We start from the raw sequence: 25,978 nt of genomic DNA, 5'->3' as shown, positions 1-25,978 counted from the left end.
AAAAAAAAACAGTTATGGTATTATTGCCAGGTAGGAATTGATTTTTTTGTATCTAACTTTGCAATCTTATTCAAGCATTCTTTTTTCCCCTGAATGGCAATGATAGTTTTTCATTTCTTCCTTTCATCCATCCTGCTGGTTTGCTCATTAAGTAGTTAAATAAATCTTGGTACTCACTACATATCTGTATTAGTCAAGTTTATCTTGGTTCAGATTTTACTTTGACAAATAGTAGCATGCCATAGACACTGTTCCACCCCTTGGTTTTTTGTTTTTTGTTTTTTTTTTCACTTAATACATCTTGAAGATAGCTTCACATCAGAACATAAAGAGCTTCCTTACTCTTGTTTTGCCACTATATAGAATACATCATACGGGTGTGCAGTATTTACACTCAGAATCAATTTAGCCAGTCCCCTTATGATGGACACCTAGGTTGTTTCCATTCTTTTATTGTTGCAAACGATGCTGTATGAATAACCTTGTATACAGGCTGAGAGCACAGTCAGTTAGACAGAGGTGGATGGGAAGGCAGAAGGGGCTCTAGAGGGCAAAGGAGCCTCAGGGAGGGGCCTGATTACCTGTTCCCAGCCCGGCCTATCCCGTCGTCCCCTGGCTCTGTGCCAACCTGGCCTCCTCCTGCCTCCTCCTCTCCATCCTGAGCTCCTGGTATCTCCAGACAGGAAGGGACAGCCTTCGATTCCCTGCAGACCTGGGCTCTGGCTTCCACTGAATGCCAGATGAGGGTGCCTTGGAGAGGAGGATCTTAGGGGCTCGGGGCCTGGGGCCGGTACTATCTCTGGGCTGGAGCCACTGATGGCACATGCTCAATACACCCTGAGGGCTCTGGTAGGGGATGAAGACCCGGGGGCCAGGGACTTCCTGGGGGAGTTGGGGTGCTAGGGGAGGGGGTGGGGCAGTGCCTAGCAGCTCTGGCACAGACTTGCTTCGCGTGCCCAGTGCAGGTGGGTGGTCAGGGCACAGGGTGCGGCAGGCAGTGGTAAGGAAAGGACTCGCCAGGCTGGTCGTGACGGTCACAAGGTGGTCCAGGACACCACCCTCCTGAGGAGACTGCGCAAAGGGGAGGCTCAAGGTGGCCTGAAGTCGTTCTAGGAAAGACGGGGCAGCCTGAGCCTGGGCCTGGGCCACAAGCCCAGGCAAGGCTGGCCACTCAGGCTGGTAATGATGGCTGAGCTGCTCCACTTGGGGCCGCCGCAGCAACTGCTGGATCCTTTGCACCGTGTCGAAGCTGTCGGTCAGAAATGCCCACTCCAGGGCTGTCTTGCCCCGGACAGGATCCACTGCAGTCAGGTCGGCACCTGGGGGCGGGCACAGGGTGACATGGGGTAGGACAGGGATTGGTGACTTGCAGAAGGGCAGATTCTTTAGCAGCAGGACTGATTGGGGTTAAATGCAAAGCCACAGAGTCCCATCCTGTTGCAACTGGAAGCTGGGGCCCCTCTGTGGCTACAGCCCAGAGACAGTAGCAGTCCCAGACCCCAACTTCTGGTTTAGGACTGATAGAGAAATCGGAGTCCAACGAGGGGAAAAGACTTCACAGAGACCTACTGGGGCGGGATGGGGGGGACTATCTCCAAACCTGGCGAAGAATAGAGACCTCCTGAGCCAAGGCACTGACCAGAGGGGTGGTGTGACGTTTGCCCAGGATGGGTGGGGGGAGAGCTGTACCCTCTGGAGCAGGGGAAGCGGGGATCCTGATGGTTCCCACTCCTGGTTCTTCTCTTCACCACCACACACCCCTAATCCTGGGAGCGAGGGAGGGGAGTGGCAGTCACTCTGAGACAAAGGAGGGGGTGTAGAGCTTCCTCCCTTCTCACCCCAAACCCAGGCTGACGGGATGGGAAAGGGAAAAGCTGGAGGCTCGGGTCCCCCAGAGTGAACAACAGAGGGCAGTCCCACCTCAGGGAGTAACGAGGGCCCGAGACTCCACAGATAGCATGGACTTCACCCCAGAACGACTCGACACGGCCACACGTCTCAACTACCTGTCACTGCATTCCTGGAACCCTGGCTCGTCAGAGCTGGAAATCAGCCCAGAGAAAGCCATCACTCTCATCTTACACTGGTGAGGCCCAGAGAGGGAAGCTGTTTGCCCACGGTCACTCAGCTGGTGGCAGAGCCGGGATGAGGACTTAGGAATCTGGTTCCAGGTACCAGCCTTCTTTGTATTAGGTTCTCCAGCTGGTCTAGGTTATCCTCCCAAGCTTTCTTTTCTGGGACCGCCATTCGCAATGCAAATAGAGCTATCAATAGCTGGACTTTGTTGCTTGTGAGAAGCCCCAGCACACTCCCCTCCTTCAGGAAGTCAGCCTGGATTGATCTTCCATCTCCACCTCTCTCCTCATTGCAACTATGACAGCTGATTTAGTGTCTGGTGGGGAGGCGTGGGGGAGGGACTGGAGACCACACATCCTGGTTCAGGCCCCATGCACCTGCCATGAGGAGGGCAGCCACGCATTCGGAGCGGTCCCGCATGGCAGCCTTCATCAGCGCAGTTAGCCCCCGCTGGTCCCGGCGCTCCAGGTCAAGGGCAGCATAGTAGTTGATCAGGAGACTCAGCAGAGGCACATGGCCTGCAGGGCACCAAGGGCAGAGCTTAGCTACCCAAGAAAGGGATGACAAAGCCCCAAACCCACCGTCTACCCAACAAGGCAGCATCTGGGGTGGGAGAACGTCGGTGCAAAGAGTGTGAGACTGTGGCCGGGTCTGGGGGGTGGTGATGGGGTTTGGTAAAGGGTGGTGTTAGCAGCCTCTCACCTGCTTGGGCAGCCAGCATGAGGGCTGTGTCTCCTTCTTTGTCCTGCTGGTTCACATCCAGGAAAGGACAGCGGCTGAGCAGGGCCACAACACTTTGGAAGCCGTGGTAGCATGCGACCATGAGGCCTGTCTGGGGGAGGGACAGCTCAGCCCCGGTGCTTTCCTCCAGGAGCTCCTTGGGGGGGGCCCTGTGCCTTCTAAACCCACAACTGTCCCAGAGATGTTCTAGCCCCTGTGAAGACCCACTCTCACCCACTCCCTTCCTCCTGAGGACCCAGGCTGTGGGTGCTGATCCTGAGACTCTCTAAGGATGAGTGTGGCGTGCTGAGGACACAGAGCGCCCCCTGTTGCCCTGTGAAGCACAGGTGTGTAGCTCACCCTCCCATTGCTGTCCACCTGGGTGGCCTCCTCTGGGGAGACCCCATCATCCAGCATGGCTTGGAGCTGGGCAGTGTCATTGCGGAAACAGGCCCAGTACAGGGCGCCCAGCATGCAGCTTGGGGTAAAGGTCTCATTGTCGGGGCAGGACAGGGCCTCAGAGACGTCCAGCCCTCCCTTCTGCAGTGTCAGCTCCTCCTCTTCCATCCTGGGGGCAAGAAGGCGAGTCTCCCCTCCTCACGCAGTTGGCATCTATAACAATGAATGAAGGGAACGGTCTCCCTGGATTCCGGGAGGGGTCCCAGCAGCTGCGAATCGCCCAACTGGCCCTGGGGAGAGTTTTTTCCCACTGGAGTCTCCCATCCCATCCACCTTGGAGAGAGGACAAGCCCCTGGCAGGGAGGCCCAAGGGCAAGAACCCTAAGAGGGCCGAAGTCATTCACTGCAAGTGAGGATCCTAGTGAGAGTCAAGGAGAGAGGCGGTCTTCTCTTTCCCATGGGACCTTACCTGGGGTTTGGAGGGTCCCTAGGAGGCAGTCATTGCTGGGGCCCAGCCTGGAGCCCACAGCATCCCCCCAGACTCCTGGGAGCACACACACCGGGTCTCTGGAGTGTCTCGAGGTGGACTATCCGCCCCAGGAAGTAACGCAGGTAACAGATGGCGCGACTTAACAGAAAAAGCTGCCTCAGACACCTCGGGGCTGAGCCGGATCAAGCCGGGTTTGTTAGGGATGGGGGGGTGGGCGGGGACGCTGCCCTCCTCTCCAAGCCGACCAACACCCGCCCCAAGAGCCTGGCAGGAGTGGGCGGGGCCCGAGTCAGGGCGGCTCCTCCACCACGGAGGCGGCTCTGAGAGTAAGACCCGCCTCTCTGCCGACGCGCTCACCTTCGGCCTTCGGGGGAGACTAGCTGCCGCAGAACCAGACCCTCCGACGATGGAAGCGTTGCCGGGTTTCCGAACTCGGCCTCGAAAGCCGAAGTCCCTTCCTCCTTGGTGGAGCAGGGCTTGGTGAGGCGGGGGAGCGGGGGAGGGTAGAGTGCAGGTGAAGACATCTCACTAAATAGGGGCTGGGACAGAGGTGGGATGCCAGGGGTCACCTGAATCTTTTCTCTCTCTCTGTGTGTGTGTGTGTGTGTGTGTGTGTGTGTGGTACGCTGGCCTCTCACTGTTGTGGCCTCTCCCGTTGCGGAGCACAGGCTCCGGACGTGTAGGCTCAGCGCCCATGGCTCACAGGCCCAGCCGCTCCGCGGCATGTGGGATCTTCCCAGACCAGGGCTCGAACCCGTGTCCCCTGCATCGGCAGGCGGATTCTCAACCATTGCGCCACCAGGGAAGCCCTGAATCTATTTTTTGAGGTTCTGGGAAAATTAAAGTTTAAAGAATTGCTTAATTAGGGGTACAAAAATCATGATATATTAAGTTTAATGGATTAATCTGGTGTGGTAAATTAAATATGAAATATTTAAATTGTGTTAATACTTAAATAAATCATTTAAAGTAAACCATTTATTTACAATTATTTATTAAATTAATAAATTATTCTTTAAGTTAAATTACTATTAAATATCAAATTTAATGAATTGGTTTTGGACCTCAGGTGTAGAAAATGGAGCCAATCATATTGCTCTGCTTATATCACTCCCACTATCAGACTGTACAAGATCTCTCTCTTGTTTTGTTGTGGTTTTTTTTTTTTTTTTTTTTTTTTGCGATACGTGGGCCTCTCACTGTTGTGGCCTCTCCGGTTGAGGAGCACAGGCTCCGGACGCGCAGGCTCAGCGGCCATGGCTCACGGGCTTAGTTGCTCCGCGGCATGTGGGATCTTCCCGGACCAGGGCACGAGCCCGTGTCCCCTGCATTGGCAGATGAACTCGCAACCACTGCGCCACCAGGGAAGCCCTCTCTCTTGCTTTATTTTACTTTATTTGGTTTATCTCCTTCATCCCTGATCCCCACAGCCCATTCTCCTCCTTTCCTTTACCAATTGACACATATATCCTTGAAAATGTACATTTCATTGAAAAAGGTAGTGGTTTTTTTTGTTTGGTACGCGGGCCCCTCACTATTGTGGCCTCTCCCGTTGCAGAGCACAGGCTCCGGACGCGCAGGCTCAGTGGCCATGGCTCACGGGCCCAGCCGCTCCGCGGCATGTGGGATCTTCCCGGACCGGGGCACGAACCCGTGTCCCCTGCCTCGGCAGGCGGACTCTCAACCACTGCGCCACCAGGGAATCCCGAAAAAGGTAGTGTTGACTTGCGTATGTTTTAAGTAACACCTTAGATTGTGCTACAGTGCTCATCGTGTTTGTTCTTTTTACTCAGCGTTATGTTTTGGGGATCTGGCCTTGTTGCATTCTGTGCAGTGTGCCAGTCATGAGTGCCTTTGGTTGTAAGTAACCAAAAGCTGAGACCTCGGTGGTGTGGTGGCTGCCACATTCTGGCAGTTCAACATCCATCCAAAACTATAGAAGCTGGAAAGCTAAAATGACACCACCCAGATTCTTGTGAGCTAGGAACCTGTGATTTAGGTTCTACTCTTGTGTGAGGCATAAATTTGGAATAGAACTAAGTAGCATGGGACATCCGTTTTGCTGTCACAGGTCATGACAGATGCAGGAGGGTCCTGGTGAGCAGCTTCCTGATTCATCAGCTTCCTGTAGTAGTGACTGTTGTTTTCCCCATCATAGGCAGAGGTCACATGCCTCTCAAAGCTGGGAGTTGTTCCAGAACCTAGAGCCTGCTTCTCCATTTAAACTAGCCAGATTTATTTCTGTTGTCTGCAATTGAACCCTAACTGACACGTGTGGCTTAAACAAATAGAGATTTATTCTTCATGCGGGATAAAAAGTTCAGGCATAAGAAGCTGTTGGTGTTGATTTAGTAAGTTTATGTTGTCAGGGTCTTCTCTAGGAGTCTCTTGACTTTTCCTCATGGTCACAAGATGACTGCTGTACCTCTAGCCATCACAGTAAAATGTGGTGAATGCACCCTATGGACTCTATGCAGCAGTTAGAAGAAATCTACCAGATTATGTGTCAGAAATAACTGATTAGATGATAGAATCCCTATCCATAACCTCCCTTCTCTCTAGTCACCTTTTACTATAGTTTGGTGTGACCAGGTAACACAATTTTGGCCAGTGAAATGCAAGCAGCAGTCTGATGGGTGAGGCTCCTGAAAGAAATCTTTGCTCTCTTGATAAAATATGTGAGGTGTACCTTTTAACCTCTTTCTTTCTTCCCTCTTATTCCTGCTGAATAGAATTCCATAGTCTGCATCCATCACATTTTACTTATCTACTCTTCCAGTGATGGACACCTATGTTGCCTCCAACTTCATGCCACTGCGAGTAATGCTGCAGTGAGCATCCTTGTACATATCTAGTTGTAGACCTGAAAAAGAGCATCTCTGAGACTGCTAGGTCATAGGGAACATATATACTTATTGACCAGGTACTGTCAGATCGCTCCCTATTTTGCAGTGCACCCACCGACAGTGCATAAAAGTCTCCCAAATCATTACAAACACTTGTACTTATTCGGCCTTCTAATATTTGTCAATCTGATGGTACAGAACTATAAAGGGATACTGCTATTTTACATTGGATTTTTCTGGTTATCAACAAGGTGAGCATCTCTCCACATACCTGATAGTCATTCTTGTTTCCCCTCCTGTGAATCACCTGTTCATAGCCTGGGTCCAATGTTCTATTAGAATTTCCTGTCTTTTTCTTATTGAGTTTTCAGGAATTCCTTTTAATATTCTAGATAATAAACCCATTGTCAGATGGGTTTTAAATGTGGCAACTGTAATATAAACCTTTCTGTTAGCTTTATCTGTGGTGAACTTCATCGAAAGAAATCCTGAATTTTGATGTGGTTAAATTCATAAAAAAATCTCCTTATACTTTGTGCTTTGTGGTCTTGCTTAAGAAGAATTTCCCACTCCAAGATCATAAGGATCTTCATCTCTCTTATTAATCTTGCAGTTTTATTTTTAATATTTAATTTTTAATCCATCTGGAATTTATTTTTATATGTGGTGTGAGGAAGAGAGCTGTTATGAACTGAATTGTGTCCCCCTAAAATTCATATGTGGAAGGCTTAACCCCCAATGTGGCTGTATTTGGAGACAGGGATATTATGGAGGTACTTAAGACTAAATGAGTTCATAGGGGGCCCTAATCCCATAGGACTGCTGTCCTTTTAGAAAAGGGAGAGACACCAGAGCACGCTCTCTTTCTCTTTTTCTCTCCTCCCTTCCCTCTCCCCTGTGTGAGCACAGTGGAAAGACCATGTGAGGATACAGTGAGAAGAGGCCATCTACAAGCCAAGGAGAGAGCTCTCACCAGAAACCAACCCTGCTGGCATCTTGATCTTGGACTTCCAGCCTCCAGAACAGTGAGAAAATAGATTTCTATGGTTTAAGCTTCCCAGTCTTTGGTATTTTGTTATGGCAGCTCAAACAGACTAATACAAGATCCAGCCTTTTCTCCAACTAGTGAAATAACCCCATCTATTAAACAATTCTCTTTCCCCTGATTTGTAGCATCATCTTTATCATATATAAACTTCAAGTTTTCTTTAATGTTTTATGTTGTGTTTGAGTTCTTATATCATTTTACTAGACTGTTCCAGTGCTCATGCAACACTGATTTTATTACTCCAGCTTTGTAGTGTGTCTGACTACCTGATAGGGTGAGTTCTCCATATTTCATTTTCTTTTTCAAAATTGATTTTTGTTCTTTCATATAAAATTGCAGGACTTCCCTGGTGGCGCAGTGGTCAGGAATCTGCCTGCCTATGCAGGGGACATGGGTTCAAGCCCTGGTCTGGGAAGATCCCACATGCTGTGGAGCAACTAAGCCCATGTGCCACAACTACTGAGCCCGCGAGCCACAACTACTGAGCCCGTGTGCCACAACTGCTGAAGCCTGCACTCCTAGAGCTGGTGCTCCACAACAAGAGAAGCCACCACAATGAGAAGCCTGTGCACCACCACAAAGAATAGCCCCTGCTCGCCGCAACTAGAGAAAGCCCGCGCGCAGCAACGAAGACCCAACATGGCCAAAAAAAGAAAAAACTGCAAATAAGTTTGTTGAATTCTTTAGAAAAAAATTTGCTAGCATTTTGATAGGAATTGCATTGAATTTATAGGTTAATTTGGAGAAAGTTGACTACCTCACAATGTTAAATTTTCTCCTCCACAAACATGGTATATGTCCATTTTCCAGGTTTTCCTTTATGTTCTTCAATAGTGTTAAATTTTCTCCAGCATGGTCTTATACATTCATTGTTAGGTTGATTCCTAGATTCTTTATAGTTTTTCTTACTATCATAATTAAAGTCTCATGTTTTTGTTTTTGTTTTGCTTATTGTTTATGTAGATTTAATTTTTTCTCTTTCTCTTTCTTAGACCTCATATATGCTGAATCAGATTAATCACAATCCCCAGTTCTCATTATTGGTGCCTGTATAGTCTGCTTTTATTTAGCTTATTAATTAGTTAATTATTTTTAACAAGGCAATAAACACCCATAATACCACCTCCAAACGAAAGCTTGAACTTGACAATACACTACGTGATTTTCCCAGTGTATCCCCTGCCTCTCCCCACCCAAGGCAGCTATAATCCTGAATTTCATGCCCTTTGTTTTGTTCCTTTATATATTGTTTTATTGTATCTTTAGGTATCCCTTCAAAGTATATATATTATATATATTACACATATAATTGTAGTATTTTAGCTTAAAGGATGTAAATGCTGTATGTAGCCTTTTGCTGTCTACCTTTATCACTGAATAACATATTGCTAAGATTCATTCATATTGTCGTGTGGTGCTACAGTCCGGTCATCTTTGTTGCTATGTGTATATTCGCTCCACTGTGTGAATACACCACAGTTATCATGCTACTTTAGTGATGGATATTTGGGGTGTTTCCAAGTTTCTGCTACTATAAATTGTGCAGCTATGAACACTCTCCATTTTTTTTTTTTTTTTTTTTGATCCAGCAGGGAGGTATGCAAGATCTTAGTTACCTGACTAGGGATCGAACCCGTGCCTCCCTGTAGTGGAAGCATGGAGTCTTAACCACTGGACCGCCAGGGAAGTCCCAAACACTCTTCTTTTTTTAATGAGAAATTTCCATTTTAATATAAAAGTGGTCCTGTGCCTGAGAACTTCAGTTAGGGACTCACACAGAACAGACTGGGTACTAGCATTTAGTAAAATTCAGTTGAAGATTATAGTGCATTTTAAATATAAAAATAAGACTTTTAGTTTAAAAAGTGTACATAGCCCTGGATACATCCATAAAACAATGGAAAAGTACAAAGCAGGGCTACATCTAGTTATGGGTCCATAAGCCACAGGCTTCTCAAACCTCACAGGATGTTTGATACTGAATTTTCTTAAACTTTTAAATAATGCAATTGATCTTCTCAAGCAAGATGCATTTGAAAGGAGGCCTAGTGAGTAATAACATCTGGAGGCTCTTCTGAAGTGACGAGATCGTCCTGGCTCTGGCGCAAAGGCCCATGGAATTACCTGGCGGAGAGGACAAACCGGGCTGCTATTTGAACAGGTGGGCACCCACATCCATCCATGAGAGATTTACATTTGCTGGCACAGGAGGGTTCCAAACCACAATTGGAATCTTCCTTTATCAACTTGCGTCTTCTAACAATTCTCTGTATGGTTAAAATGTCCAGATTCCCCTGCAGTGCATCTGGAGCGAGGCTGAGCCGAGGAATCCCCACACTTGGTCTCCCCTGGCCACCGTCTGTCCTTCGTGCTCCTCCCGGCTCCAGGATCCCAGGGTGCTCGCCTTCACCTGGGGGCAGCCCTGCTCCTGTGCCGCTGCCTCCAATCTCCTGCAGGCCAGTTTCCAGTTCCCCGGAATCTGCAGCTCCTCTGGCCTCTGCCGTCACCACCGGACCGGGGCCAGAGTGTCCACGCTGCCCCAGGCCTGAGTCCGCCCAGCCTCTCATCAAACGCTCTTGCATGATTGTGTATGCAAGAGTATTCTAGGAGAGGAATTGCTGAGTCAAAAATCACTTAATTATACAATTTTAGGAGATAATGCAAACTTGTGTTCCAAATTGTTTGTACCATTTATAACTGAACCCAGTAATGTAAAAGAGATCCTGTGAGTCTGTATCTTCTTCCACTCTTGTATTGTCAGACTTTTAATTTTTGCCGGTTAGAAGGATGTAAAGTGGTATCTCATTATGGTCTTGATTTGCATTTCCCTAATAACTAATATTGTTGCACATCTCTTCATGTGTTTATGGACTGTATGTAATAGAATTCTCTCGCTGGACACAGGCTACCCAACTAGAGAGTACATTTTCTAGCCATCCTTGCATTGAGTATGACTATGTGATTAAGCTCTGGCCTAAACTGACTCTTTGTAAGTGGAGATGGTATGCTCAGTTTCTAGAAGTATCTTTAATGCGATGGGAGTGTGTTCTTCTTGTCTTCACCATCTTGCCTTCTGGCTGCAGAAGTTATAGCTGGCGCTAAAGCAATCATCTTGGACCATGAGGCAGAAGCCATATGTTAAAGATGAAGGAACTACAGAGAAGGTACCTGGTTTATTTGTCTATACCTGGGTCCAAATCACACTGTCCTAATTACTGAAGCTTTAAAATAAATCATGGTATCTGCCAAAGCAAGTATTCCCACTTTCTTTTTCTCCTTTAACAATGTCTTGACTACTCTTGGTCCTTTGAACTATTGGAATTTTGAATGTTTGTCAAATGTGACAGATTGAAGACGGCCACAAATCCTTTGACACTTCTCCTACTGGGAGGTATTCTATTTACCTTTCCCCTGAACCTGTTTGGTCTTAGGGGCTCATGGCAGAAGTGATGCTGTGTGACATCTGAAGCTGGATCAGAAGAAACCTTTCAGCTTCCCCCTTGGAAGTTTCACTCTCCAGACACTCTCTCAGGTTATTCCCTCTCAGGATGCAGCCACCATGCTATGAGAAGTCCAGCTTGTAGGTGCTCTAGTTGACACAGCCCCAGCTGAGTTTCCAGCCTCCAGCCGGCATCAACAGCATTATGGGAGCGAGCCACCGTAGGCATCCAGCCTAGTTGAGCCTTCAGGTGACTCCAGCTTTGCAATGAACACCTGTCTGCGACCATATAAGAGACTCTTCTATTTAATCTGTAGATCAATTTAAAGAAAACTGATACCTCTATAATATTGAATCTTCTAATCCTTAAACATGGTCTATCTTCTGTTTATTTAGATTTCTTTAATGTCTTCAATATGTTATAGTTTTCTCCCTAAAGGTCTGTGCTAGAGACTTATTGTGCCCACCCATATTCAATTCTTCTATCTCTTCCAGACATATGGAGGATTATACTTCCCCAGCTCTCTTGCAGCTAAGCGAAGTTGTGTGGTTAATTTGTCTAATAGGTTGTGAGTGGAATTGACAATGTCCCTTTTGAGCTGGTGCATTCACTTGCTAATGTAAGACTCTACAGCAGCTTTTTTTCCTGCCTCAGTGATGGCAGAGGATGCCTCATGGCAAGATGATGGAGCCACAGGATCAAAGCAACCTGAATTACCAAATTGCTACCTGGATAATCACCCAGACACATGGCAGGTTTTGAGTGAATGAGAGTGAGAAATCAACTTTTTGTGTGTGTTAAAGTACCGATATGTGGTTGACTAATAGAACATTTTATATTGTACATGTTTTGATAGATTTTTTTTCCTACATATATTGTGATGGTAGGTAAATAGTATCCTTTTATTAATTTTATTAATATTTTCTAACTGCTTATTCCTACATTCTGTATTTCTATATATTATTTTTATGTTCTATTTTATATTTTATTCTAATAGAATATATTTTGCATATTAATTTTATATGCAACAAGCTTTGTAAACTTTCTTATTGATTTTAATAATTCATCTATAAATGCTTTTGGATTTTTGCACCTATATTCATGGATGAAATTGGCCTCTAATTCTCACTTTTTATCACCCTTGTCAGGTTTTGATATCATAAAATAATAATTCATAAAATAGGCTCATATAGTAAGTTGAGAAGTATTCTCTTTTTTCTGGAAGAGTCTGTGAGGGGATCATGATTATTTGTTCCTTAATATTTGTTACTCTTCCCAGTGAAATCAACCAGGCTGTAGTTTTCTTGTTGGGAATATTTTTGACCACTAACTTAATATTTTTAATGGTAATAGGACTATTCATTTTTTAAATCTCTTTTAAAGTCAATTTTGAAAGTTATCTTTTTCTAGGAATTTGTCCATTTCATCCAAAAATTTTAATATATTGGCATAAAGTTGTTCATAATATCTTCTTCTTACAGTCTTTTTATGAATGTGACATGTATAGTTAAGTCCCAATTTTTGTTCTTATGTCAGTCATTTATGCCTCCTTCTTTTATTTTTCCTGAGCAATCTTACCAAAATTTGACAATTTTATTAGTCTTTTCAAAGAACTTTTTGATCTTCTTGTTGTTTGTTTGTTTTCTAATGCATTGGTTTCCTCTTATCTTTTAAAATACATTTACTTCTACTTTCTTTGATTTAGTTTGCTGTTATTTTTCTAATTTTTTGAGATATAAATATAGATAATTAATTCTCATCCTTTCTTCTCTTTGAATATCCACATTTAAGACTTTAAACTTCCCAGTAATTACTGTATAAGTTGTTCCATTTTTATATCCTCTTTGACCAATGAATTATTTTTAAGTATGTTTATTAACTTCCAAACATATGGTGATTATGTTTTTGCTACTGATTTCGAGCACTATGGTGATAGAACATAATTTTAAATATTTATATTAATTGAGACTTGCTTTATGGTCTAGTATATGGTTAAATTTTGCCAAATATTTCATGTATACTTGAAAAGAATGTGTATGTTGCAGTTGTTAGGTGCGATAATACATTGAAACTATCTCACTGATTTCTGGCTTTCATTGCACTATTGAGAGTTCTTTGTTTCCTTTAAAGTTTGTCTTTTTTCTCTTGCTGTCTTTAAAATCTTCTCTTTGTCTTTGGTGTTCTAAAGTTTTTTCTTATGTGTAGGTATGGATTTCTTGTTGTTTACCTTTCTTTGGATTTTTATTTATACTTCTTTTGGATCTATAAATTGTTGTCTTTCATCAATTCTGGAAAATTCTCTTCACATACTGCCTCTGTCTCATTCTTTGTTTCCTCTGTTTCTGGAACTCCGTTTAAACATATGTTAACTTTATCACTCTATTATCCATGTCTCTTAACATCTCCATAAACTTTTCATCTCTTTTTTCTCTGTGTGAGGCATTCTGGGTAATTTCTTTTGAACCGCATCCAGTCTACTAATTCTCTCTTCAGTTGTTTCTTGTCTGCTGTTAAATTTGTCCATTTAATTATTTTATAATTCTATGATTTCAAACTTTGTGGAATGAAGTAACATTGTTATCATAGGCTGAACAATAGCCTCCCCAAAGATGTCCACATCCTAATCCTCAGAACCTGTGAATATGTTACCTTACATGGCAAAAGGACTTTACAGATAAGATTAAATTAAGGATCTATAGATTGGGAGATTGTCCTGGATTATATGGGTGGGTTGGATCTTGCTGATAGTCTTTTTTCCTTTTGTGTTTAGTGTTTTTTTGTTTTAAACTGTGAGCTATTTATTTTCCCTGGAATATTTTGTTGGAAATTCCTTGAAGCTGAGGATGAAGGTGTCTTCTTTCAGAGAATGTGAGCTTGCTTCTGCCAGGTACTTAGAGGTACCACCAGTCTTGAACCACTTTCAATGGAATTCCTGACTTGGAGGTTTTTGGATCACCCAGGATAATGTAAACTTGGGCTGATCAGCTCAAGTGGATAGAGGGGATAAGAACCTTTCCATCAGTTTAGCACTGAGGAGGCTTTCATTAAAGTCCCCTGGAGGTGACAGTGGGGTGGATTTATTTGAGGTTCAATCTTATATTCAGAATATACCCTTTGGACTCCTAGCTTTTTCAAGAAATCTTCTATGAAATTCCTCACCTTGATTCTGTCAGATATAAAGGCTATGGAAATTGAAACTCAGGTTTGCCTAATTAAACAGCTGTCCGCAAGCTAAAGCATATTCTTAGCTCTGTTTCCCTGAGTTTCTGCCTTCCCTTAGATTTTAACCTAAGAAATTCTTGCTATCTGGCCAGCTCTTCAATGCTTTTAAAATAATTTGTATTTTAACTTGCATTTTTACTGTTTTACTCAGAAAGATTAGTCCAGAGTCCAGCCAGTCATATTATTGGAAATAAAATTTCCTCTAATCCTAACTAAAAATCAACCTAATAGGAAAATGGGCAAAAGACATGGTAATTAATTCATAGAAGAAATACAAATGGCCAAAATAAATATATGAAAAGATGCTTCATCTCACAAGTAAGCAGGAAAAGGCAAACTAAAACAATAATGGGGCCTTCCTGGTGGCACAGTGTTTAAGAATCCGCCTGCCAATGCAGGGGACACGGGTTCGAGCCCTGGTCTGGGAAGATCCCACATGCCGCAGAGCAACTAAACCTGTGCGCCACAACTACTGAGCCTGCGCTCTAGAGTCCGTGAGCCACAACTACTGAGCCCACGTGCCACAACTACTGAAGCTCACATACCTAGAATCCGTGCTCTGCAACAAGAGAAGCCACCCCAATGAGAAGCCCGTGCACCGCAACGAAGAGTAGCCCCTGCTCCCCACAACTAGAGAAAGCCCACGGGCAGCAACGAAGACCCAACGCAGCCAAAAATAAATAAATAAATAAATATATATTTTAAAAACAATAATGAAATATCTATATTACTCTGGACCATCAGCTTAGCAAAAATTAAACACCAATAATATTAAATACTTACACTGTTGGAAGAATGTAAATTAGTGAAGTATTTTTGGAAAGCATTTTGACAGTGTCTATCAAAATAACAAATGTACATACACATTAACCCAGAAATTCTGATTTTAGAAATCTTTCCCAAAACAGTACTTGCATATGTAACAAAGATATACTGTGTATAACTTTGCCGCATTATTTGTATTAGTAAAAAAATTTAGAAACCACTTAAATGTTCATCAGTAGAGGAAGGGCTTGGAAAAATATGCATGTGTAGATTTTGCCTTCATTAAACAAAATAATAGGATAGGGGAATTCCCTGGCAGTCCAGTGGTTAGGGCTCCACACTTCCACTGCAGGGGGCACAGGTTCGATCCCTGGTCAGGGAACTAAGATCCCACATACCAGGCTTCCCTGGTGGCGCAGTGGTTGAGAATCCGCCTGCCGATGCAGGGGACACGGGTTCGTGTCCCGGTCCGGGAAGATCCCACATTCCGCAGAGCGGCTGGGCCCGTGAGCCATGGCCGCTGAGCCTGCGCGTCCGGAGCCTGTGCTCCGCAACGGGAGAGGCCACAACAGTGAGGCCCGCATACCACAAAAAAAAACCCACAAACAAACAAGATCCCACATACCATGCAGCATGGCCAAAAAAAAGGATAGATCTATATGGATTGCCCTGAAAATATCTCTGAGAAATGTTGTTAATTGAGAAGAAAAACACAATGTAATATATATATCACGTGTGTGTGTGTGCACCCGTGCACAGTTGGCTGCTTACATGTATGTAAATGCATAGAAAGGCCTGAAACAGTAGTTCTCAACACTGGCTGCAAAGTGTAATCACTTGGGGACTTTTAAAAATAGTGATGCCTGGGGACTTCCCTGGTGGTCCAGTGGGTAAGACTCCACGCTCCCAATACAGGGGGCCTGGGTTCGATCCCTGGTCGGGAACTAGGTCCCACATGCATGCCGCAACTAAGAGTTCGCATGCCACAACTAAAGATCCAAGTGCTGCAACTAAGACCCGGCACAGCCAAAATAAATAAATAAATTTTTTTAAAAGAATAGTGATGCCTGGAACGCACCCCAGAGATTCTGAGGTAATTGGTCTGGGGCACAACTTGAGCAAGGGGATTTTAAAAAATCTCCTCGTATGATTCTAGTGTGCAGCCAAAGTTGACTACTGTAAAGAATGAAGCTCATTAAAATGTTGGCAGTGGGGACTTCCCTGGTGACACAGTGGTTATGACACTGTGCTCCCAATGCAGGGGGCCCTGGTTTGATCCCTGGTCAAGGAACTAGATCCCACATGCATGCTGCAACTAAGGAGCCCTGGAGCGACAACTAAGGAGCCTGCGAGGCACAACTAAGGAGCCCACCTGACACAACTAAGACCCGGTGCAACCAAATAAATAAATAAATATTTTTTTTAAATGTTGGCAGTGATTCACTTAAGGAGGGGGATAGGAATGAGATGAAAGGGGACCTTCATATTTTGCTTTTTAATGTTTGAATCTTCCACCAGGATAATTACTACTTGATAACAAAATGGGGAAAGAAAAGCATCAGAAAGATTTCCCTGACTATTTTCTCCTCTTCCTCCACAACCTCTGCTGTACAGAGTTCATCATTGCTCAGTGCTATCTCAGAAATTCATTCATTCACTCAATAACTATTAAATGAAACCTACTTTGTGTCAGGCATATATTTTGGCTCTGGTGCTTTTCACACTAGTTATCATTCATCTCATACTTGGCTATTTCCCTCACCTTGGTCCCTCTGTCTCCTGCATCTAGCACAGTGTCCACCACTCAGGAAATGTGAATTTCCTGAGGCTCTCCTCTGGCCTGAAGAACCCCTCAGCACCATTCAGGAGGGACTGACTGTACTAGAAGGATAGGAGCCTTTAACTTGTGCTGAGAGGCCCCAGGAACATCTAGCTAGGTAAAGGGGATTTCACATTTTGCTTTTCAAATTCTCTTCCCCCAAGCCTCGAGAAGATCCTGCCAGTTCAGTACACACCACCCCCCAGCCTCTACAAGGGTCCTGTTTCTACAAGGCCACGCTCAGCCAGCAGGTGGCAGCCCTGTGCAGGGATTGGGAGAGCATCCCCACAGAGTAGAGGCTATAGCAGAGAGTTCTGGGGTCAGGTGCAGGTGCAGGGTCTTGGCAGGACTAGTGCACAGGGGGAGAGTGGTGGAGTTCGATTTGTGGTGCAAACCACAAAGAACAGGAGAATTATTTTTGTAGGTTATCATTAGTCAACTTGTCTGGGTACCCAGAAGTTTCATGAGTTTTCTTTTACATTCCATCTGCAGTGATGCCCATTTGGAGGTGCCCCGTCCAGGCCTCGGGAGACCTCTGTGTCCCTCCCCAACCCCTGCTCAGTTCTTCAGCCTGGGTCTTGACCCTTCCTGTGTATGTCTTTGCTGATAGAGATGATTGTGGCAGTGGGGGAGTGGAGGTTGCTGGTTAATGTGTCAAATAATGGATAACATCCTGGGTGATACAGGTAACTTTCTGTCAGGTACATTTCCTTCTGGAGTCTCCGTGTGGCGGCCTTAAGGATTAACAGTGAAGGAATTGTGCAGATTATCCTCCTTTTGATCTCTGAGCTGCTGGGGTCTGACAGGAGTTTACCAGAATGCTCTTTTCTTGTCACTCCAGTTTCGCTTCAGCCTAGTTCTCTTCACTGCCTTCTGTCTGTCTTCCTTCTGTCTGGCTTCACCTTTTCTCCATCTTTTCAGTTTTTGATCTCTCTCATCTTACTGTCTGGATCTTTCCATCTTTTTACCCCTCTAACTCTCTCTCTTAAGCCCTGATAATATGCATTGTTTGGAGCACCAGCTTGATTCTCTCTCTATCTTGCTCTCTGACTGTCTTGCCATATCTCCAGCCATCTAATCCTTTGGGCTGGGGTTTGCAGGAGTCTTGACATGTGGAATTCAATCAGAAAAAAAGGGGGAGTTTGGGGGAGAGCACAGTGGCAAATCTGCAGATAAAGAGCTCAGAAAACACTTGGGTCCAGTTTGGAGCATAGACCAGTCACCTGTCAGGAGCCAAATGTCCTCTCATCTCATTCCTCTTCCTTTCTTCCAGGATCTTTTTCCAGCATGAACACCCCTATTCCTACCCTACAGGTCTGGTGGCAGGTACAGCTGGGGCCAGAGGTCAGTAGGGAAATGGCCCAACCCAGCTTAAGGACTAGAAATGGTACCAGCAGGGTGGGGCGGAGAATGGAGGAGATGGCCTCTGACCCCAGCTCTGGCCCCTTCTGGGGGTCCTGTGTGACCTGCCATAGGTCATGCCCCCTCCTCCCCAACCACGATCTACATCACAAAACCCACAGCTCGTAACTCAATGCCAACCAGGGAAGCCTGGGATTGATTTAGGGCCCCCTCTGACCAGTTCACCCTCACTAGACTGTGGCCCCGGGGGTGGGGGTGGGGATGAGGGTCATGGGTGAAGTTCAGGCAGGGGGATCCTGCCCACCAGTACATCATACCTGTTGCACTCTTAGTGGACTTTTGGGGGGAGGGGTCCAGGCACAGGAGTTCAAGGTTCTCACTGACCAGCCCATTCTTGCTGGCTCAGCTCAGGACCATGCTGAAGGAGCAGCATCCATGGCTTAGTAGGTGTTCAAGGGTGAGCATCCTCAGGATTCAGGCCCCAGGCATCTTACAAAGCAAAGAGAGCCTCCTTATGCACCCAGAGAGCAAATGAGCAGATAGGTCCTAAGTAAGCCCCTCCACCCATCGCCACCAACCTCAGTTATACTGAGCTTCTCAGGGCTCATCTTCCCAGCCTGGGGTTCCACAATCCACCACCAATTACATATATATTGCACCTGGTGCATTTCTTGTTGTTAACGTCCATCCATCCACTATTCCTTTCTGGAGATACCACCAAAGAATCTCCTCCACTTGGAACGTTTCAAACTTTTTTGACCATCACCCACAGTAAATACATCTACCTTCAGCCCCAGGACACATGAACATACGTATAACGAAAAGCAAAGTTTTATAAAACTATGTGATGCACTGTGATGTTTTCTTTTCTTTTTTAAAAAAATTAATTTATTTATTTTTGGCTGCTTTGGGTCTTCGTTGCTGTGCGCTGGCTTTCTCTAGTTGCCGTGTGCAGGGGCTACTCTTTGTTGTGGTGCAAGGGCTTCTCATTGCGGTGGCTTCTCTTGTTGCGGAGCATGGGCTCTAGGAGCACAGGCTTCAGTAGTTGTGGCACGCTCTAATGTTTTCTACTCCATTTTATTTTGTTGTAAGAAAAAATGTTTAAAAAATAATTTTAGGGCTTCCCCTGGTGGCGCAGTGGTTGAGAATCCGCCTGCCGATGCAGGGCACACGGGTTCGTGCCCCGGTCTGGGAAGATCCCACGTGCCGCGGAGCAGCTGGGCCCGTGAGCCATGGCCGCTGAGCCTGCGCGTCCGGACCCTGTGCTCCGCAACGCGAGAGGCCACAGCAGTGAGAGGCCCGCGTACCACACACAAAAAAAATTTATAAACAACTAAGGTGCTGACACTTGCAGTTTATAAGTAACCTCTTACATTTTTACACCTTCACAAGTTGTAAAGCCCATTTTACGAAGAGGAAAATCCACATCATCTTCATAAAAGCCAGTGAGAAGGTAAGGCAGGGTTCTTTCATTGACTTTTTTTTTTTTTTTTTTGCGGTAGCGGGCCTCTCACTGTTGTGGCCTCTCCCCTTGCGGAGCACAGGCTCCGGACGCACAGGCTCAGCGGCCATGGCTCACGGGCCCAGCCGCTCCGCAGCATGTGGGATCCTCCCGGACCGGGGCACGAACCTGTGTCCCCTGCATCGGCAGGCGGATTCTCAAACACTGCGCCACCAGGGAAGCCCCATTGACCCATTTTATAGATGAAGAAACAGACTCTGAGAGGTTAATGGACCTGCTTGAGATCACCCAGCTGTGAGTGGCAGGGATAGGCTTCCAAGCCAGGTCTTTTCCGTGCCGGTTTGTGGTCCCCTGTACCCTGTGGCTTCCCTTCTTCTCCTCCTCAGCCCTCCCAATTGATATCATTATCTCTTTCCAGTTTGAAGGCCATCCCTTCTGGGGGGAAGATGGAGGGACGGAACATCTGAGTAATTCTGTTTTCCATGTCATCTGTTAGCCTTGCGCCATATGCCGATCCTACTCTCAGCCCCGACCCTCTCTCACTGAGAGGCCGGAGTGGGGGAAGAGGCTGTTTTCTGGGGTCTGGACTCAGAATACCCACAGAATGCTCACTTTTCTGCTCAGAACCAACAGAAGTGGACTAGAATTACAGGGCGTGCAAGGGAGTGGAGCGAAATGGGGGAAAGGGCTTTCTGACGTCAGAGGGATAAAACAGTAGCAGTCCCCCACCACTCACAGGGTTTTGTCTTCACGCCCCTCACACCTCCACCTTGATGAGGCTCCAGAGCTGCTGGGAGGAGGAACTGATCCCAGCAGCCAGAGCCCTGCAAGCTGCTTGGGGTGAAGGCAAAGGAAGTCCATCTTACAGGGAGCTGGGGCAGATTTATGGGGCCTCGGGTGTGGCCGGCTGTTACTCAGCCTCTGATTTTTTAGTTCCCCAGCCTCCTCCCCCGCCCCGTCTCCTCCCCAAGAAGGCCTTTGTGCAGGACAATGAAGAATCTATAAATTCCGGGGGACAGGGATGTCGGGGGAGGGGACACTTCAGCTCAGCATAGATAGCAAAGGGGGGCCTCCATGGACATGCTGCATCTCATCTGATCTACGCTGGAGCTCAGAGAGAACGGTGGGCCAAGCCTTTCCACTGCTTTTGACAGATGAAGAAACAGGCTCAGAGGCAGAGGGTGTCTCTAGTCCCTGCTTGGTTCACTCTATCTTTGAGTTTGGGTGTCAATACATCATGGTATTTATTTTTCCTCTCTTACTCATCCCCTGGTCATTCCCTCAAGCCAGGCATTCACTCAACAAACACGTGTATTCACTCAACAAACACTCATCAAGTACTAACTGTGCCAGGCCGAGGACAGAAGCATGCTGGAGGAGAGGTCAGCATAGGCAGGGGTCAGGGGGAGAAGTTGGGGCTCTCTTCCAGAGGAAGCCATGGAGGTGGTTTAGCAGGGAGTGACAAGCTCTGATTTGTTTTCTGATTGGTATTTCGAATGCCCCCTGGCAGCTGTATGGGTTGACTGTTGGGGAACCAGGAGAGCAGACAGAAGCCTCGGAAGCTGTGCAAGGAAGTAGGAGTAATAGGGGCTTGCACGCTGGAGAGGTTGGGGGCGGGGTCTGATCCAAGATATAGCTTAGAGACAGAAAGGCCAAATTTTGCTAATGAGATGGACAAGGGAAGGATGGGAGAGGAATTCGGAAAGAGAGAAAGGGCCAGCCAGGGAAGCCCAGTTTGTAGAGCTGTGTCCTGGCTCTTGAGAGCCCTCTTGTTCTCTCTGGCCCTGCCCCTGCCCCACACAGGCCACCTCGAGCCATCTGCGCTCCGGCACACCGTCCGCTGCCCTGAAGCACGGGCAGTCCAGGCTTGCTCCTTCCATCCCTCAGTGAGAAAAGGTGCCCCTTGCCTTCCTCCAGAGTCAACTCCTGCCAAGGCCCGAGCTTGGATTTCGGACCCCATTCTAAACTCCCGGCCCTTGTTTAGATCACAACCTGCACAACCGTACAGCTCCCCTCTCCCCAGCCTGAACCCCGGCCCGGACCTGAACACCCTAGGAGCTCTGAGACCTACAGGCGCGGGACTTGAAGGGACAACCGGCCCGAACCGACTCGGGCTGGGAGCGGGAAGGGAGAGCTTGGCCTTTCCTAAGGGAATCTCCCAGCCCCGCTCCCGGGTGAAGGAAGTCCCCTCCTGAACCTGCGCCCCTCACCCCGCTCGCCGCCTAGTCGGCTCCAGGCCGCAGAGGCCGCCGCCCCTCCCGCCCGCGAGAGCTTGCGAGGCCGATCTTCCGGCCTCAGGCTAAGGGCGGGGGAGGGTCCGAGCGGTAATTGCTGCCATCTGCTCCCTCCTCCCTCCCCCTCCCCCAAGCTTGGGGGAGGGGCTGAGGCGTACCGAACGCCCCCCTCTTACGCGCACCCCCCGCTCGGGAGGGGAGGGCGGGAGCTCAGGGGTGACCCGCGAACCCACCTTGGGGCGAATGTTGGGGGGTACCGAGAGCGCCCCGACCCGCCTCTCTTTGGCTGCGGACGGGGATTCCGCTGCTGGAGTCACACAGCTTTACAAGACGCAGAATCCCACTGTTCAGGTTCTACTCCTGGTGGGGTCGAGACTTCTGAAGCATCCTGGGGGTTGTCCCTCCTCAACTCGCTGACGCCCGCATTGGTCCGTGGTCAAGTCTTGCTTTGGGAAATTAACGCATCCATCCGTGAACAGGACGGCTGTGACTCGTGTGGGTGGGAGGGGAGGGTGAGGAACCCAGGGGAGGGCCTGGAACCCCCTGGAAGAGGCAGGGTGGAGGAGACAGAACTTGGCTCTCAGACGCCTCCCTCGGGCTGGGCTGAAATTCTCCGTCCAGTTACTCCTCAAGGGTGGGGCATCTTGAATACGTTCCTTCCCTGCTCAGAGCCGTTTCCTCCTCTGTAAAATGGGGATACCCCAGTATCTCCTTCTTGGGTGATTCCACAGAGGGCTAGTTGCTAGTCTTGGGGAGACCAGGAGCATCAGGCCCGCCCCTGGTCTTGGGGAGCCCCCGGGGCAGGGGGAGTGATGACAGGGTTTGACTGGGTCCCGTGGAAGGTGCTGTGACAGCTGGGGACCCTGAGGAAGCAGAGACTCCGCTGGGGAAGATGGGCGTGGGCTAGGGACAGGAGGCCAGGGAACAGATGATGCGAGCAGCCTCACTGGTTTCAAGCCCATCTCCTGGGGTCTCTGCAACATCAGCTTCAAGCGGTGAGGATGTTGTCCTCTCCATCCCTGTACTGATGGCAGCTCTGGGGGCATGGGGGTGTCACAGGGCAGAGTACCCCACTGCCCTGGCACAGGGAACCACTGCCCAAATGCTTACACATCTTCACACACACCCTCAGGGGTCTAAACAATCCCCCAGGAGCAGAAGCACAGGTGATCCTGAGTGAGATTAGGCTCCCATATATATCAAGCCCTCACCCACCTTCTCATGTCAAGGTCCCTGGGTGACACAGGTGTCCTTCCTGCCAAGATCCTTGGACCTCACCTTGCAGCACAGAACGCCTGCTGCCTCCCCTCCTGCAACCTTGCCAACTCCAACAAACCTGTGTTTGCCACTGAGGCCAGTTCCAGAGGGGCGGAGCTACAACCCCTGCCCCCAACCATCCCCATCACCCACCTGATGGCCTGATTCCTCAACACAGGTGAGCCCTGGGTATGCTCAGCAGGCCTGCTCCCAGCCCTGGAGGGGCTGTCACTATAGGGTGGGGATGCAGTGTGAGATGTTCTGGAATCCTAGGGACCACTGGACAACCTGAAGGTATTGCCTGCCGGAGGCGTCAGGAGGCTTCTGGGTTTGGGCTGGAAGGAGAAATAGAAGTTCATGGGGCAGGAAGAACAGCACGTATATTCAATATCCTGTGATAAACCAAAATGGAAAAGAATATTTTAAGAGAATGTAAGAGACTTCCGCAGTGGTCCAGTGGTTAAGAATGCGCCTGCCAATGCACGGGACATGGGTTTGATCCCTGGTCCGGGAAGATCCCACATGCCTCGGAGCAGCTAAGCCCATGTAGGACAACTACTGAGCCTGCGTTCTAGAGCCCCTGAGCCACAACTGCTGAAGCCCACGTGCCTAGAGCCCGTGCTCTGCAACAATGAGAAGCCCGCGCACCGAAGCGAAGAGTAGCCCCTGCTCACTGCAACTAGAGAAAGCCCATGTGCAGCAACGAAGACCCAGAACACACACACCCCCGCCAAAAAAAGAATGTAGGGACTTCCTTGGTGCTTAAGACTCTGAGCTTCCACCACAGGGGGCGCAGGTTCCATCCCTAGTCTGGGAACTAAGATCCCACATTCCGTAGGCCAAAAAATAAATTAAAAAAAAAAAAAAAGAATGTCTATATGTGTATAACTGAGTCACTTTGCTGACGGCAGAGATGAGCACAACATTGTAAATTAACTATACTTCAAAAAATGTAAAAAATTAAAAATAAAAAAAAAAGAACATGTGCAAAGACTCGGGACTGTGAAGGTAGTGATGTGTCTGGAGCAGGAGTGTTGGAGGGAAGGAGCTGACTGGGATAAGGAGCAGATAGCTGTGTGAAGGAGGCTGAAGAGACACATACCTTAGACTTGGGTTTGTTGTAGCAAATTGAAGTGTCAGCACAGGAGGAGACAGAAAGGAACATAAGATGCTGGAAGGAGTGAAACTGACAGGAAGTAAGATAAAAAGTCAGTGCCAGCCCAGTGATTAAAAAGGCCATTCACGGGGCTTCCCTGGTGGCACAGAGGTTGAGAGTGCGCCTGCTGATGCAGGGGACACGGGTTCGTGCCCTGGTCCGGGAAGATCCCACATGCCGCAGAGCGGCTGGGACGGTGAGCCATGGCCGCTGAGCCTGCACATCTGGAGCCTGTGCTCCACAGCGGGAGAGGCCACAACAGTGAGAGGCCCGCGTACCGCAAAAAAAAAAAAAAAGGCCATTCACTCATCTGGGCCTCAGACCTGGGAGACAGTAGGGACTGGTGGGGACTGTGGTGCTCACGTCAGCCCCAGGGATCCCTTCTGGAAGACCAGTTGCTACTCAGCTCCAGCCAGTTGTTGCCATGCCAGCCTGTGAGCTTAATATTATCAGCTATTTTCAAGAAAAATTACAAGTGTAGATTTTTATGTGTTGCCTCCTGGTTTTTAAATGTTGACAACTATTTTTTAAATCTTTAAAATGGTGTGTGTGTCTAAAACACACATAGCACAGATATATCTGAGGATGCAAACATACTGAAAGGCTGTTGGAAGTTTTGTAAGAGGGAAATGATCTGAATAACAGGCCTGGGTTTTAGAATGCCCACTCGGGCATTATGGAGGAAAGGCCTGGTCAGTGAGGGCAGTTGCAAGTGTCAGGACCAGAGGGGCTGAGGCCTGAACAAAAACAGCTAACCTGGAGAGGAGGGAAGGCCCCAGGCACAGTGTAGGGGTCTTTAGGGATTAGCCTTCCCTGGGGGGTTATAAGTTGCCTATCCCTTTGTCCCCTTTGACACTGCAAAAACATCATCTAGTGGGCAGGGAGGCCTATTTGGAGTGGGATGCCCCAGAAAATCCCCAAGGTTGCATTTTAGCAGGCCACCTGGAAGAACTGGGTAAGATATTCCAAACAGCCCCAAGAGGGAGGGGCTGTGTTGGGGGAGGGGCTCAGGAATCCGCCTGGCCTTCAGGAAGACCCCAGCCAGCCCTAATGGGAACCACACGTGGGGTGAGCTGGAATCCTGGATTGCCTGTGACGTCTGGCTTTGGAATCAGACACTTGGCTCAGGTCACTCCTGACCTGCTGAAGTCTGAGGCCTCCCAGCCCCAGCTCCCTTCGTAATCGCTGCCAGACATATTCTGCCCTGCACCCAGCTCTGGGGCCTGCCTGGGTCCTGGAGAGGAGGTGCTTCTCAGCTTCCCCCCACCCCCATCTCCTGCTAGGAGAGCACCTAAGTTCTGGGGGACTAGGGGTTCTCAGACCAGAATCCTAGGCTTCCTGCTGGGCCAAGGGTCGATGATCTCAGAGTAGCAGAACAAGAAGCCCTTTCCAGTGTCCCCCCAAACAGCATGCCCTGAACTTCACACACCTCCTGGTGCCCTTGGCCTCCATCCCTCCCCTGTAGCATCTATGAGGCACTCTGTGGCTCTGGCAGTCACAGCCTCTGCCATGCCCCACAGGGTTAATTTCCTGCAGGACCTCAGGCACCAGGAGCAGGAAGCAGTCCAAAGGGCAGGGGAAGAGCCTTGTGAACAGGTGGTTTGCTCCTGAGGATTCTCTGTAAAACCGGGGAGGGGAACACGTTTCTCCTAGTATATTTCCTGCTGCTCTCTCTTCCCCCT

The 25,978-nt window shown here is 47.8% G+C and overlaps 1 protein-coding gene and 1 pseudogene across 13 annotated transcripts in view; both read right to left on the bottom strand.

Moving 5' to 3' along the window:
• Positions 1–25,978, bottom strand: part of ANKRD33 (ankyrin repeat domain 33) — a 44,133-nt gene continuing 18,155 nt past the window's right edge. For 2 of the 13 annotated variants that reach the window (XM_067009322.1, XM_067009319.1), the window contains exons 2-6: positions 18,505–18,676; positions 3,157–3,408; positions 2,779–2,908; positions 2,454–2,594; positions 1–1,319 (exon numbers count right to left, since the gene is read on the bottom strand). In XM_067009322.1, coding sequence (XP_066865423.1) covers positions 598–1,319; positions 2,454–2,594; positions 2,779–2,908; positions 3,157–3,363 — 1,200 coding nt within the window. In that variant the 5' untranslated portion in view covers positions 3,364–3,408; positions 18,505–18,676 and the 3' untranslated portion in view covers positions 1–597. Of the gene's footprint in view, positions 1,320–2,453; positions 2,595–2,778; positions 2,909–3,156; positions 3,409–4,042; positions 4,162–18,504; positions 18,677–22,116; positions 22,326–25,978 lie in introns of those variants that run through there. The other 11 variants (XM_067009327.1, XM_067009328.1, XM_059082834.2 and 8 more) reach the window with 10 other exon arrangements.
• On the bottom strand, positions 9,836–10,700 carry LOC131767235 (uncharacterized protein C10orf143-like; annotated as a pseudogene).

This window comes from Kogia breviceps, chromosome 12 (genome assembly GCF_026419965.1).
Source record: "Kogia breviceps isolate mKogBre1 chromosome 12, mKogBre1 haplotype 1, whole genome shotgun sequence".
Taxonomy (NCBI): domain Eukaryota; kingdom Metazoa; phylum Chordata; class Mammalia; order Artiodactyla; family Physeteridae; genus Kogia; species Kogia breviceps.
Note: the sequence above shows the minus strand (reverse complement) of the source record. Positions and strands in the feature narration are given on the sequence as shown.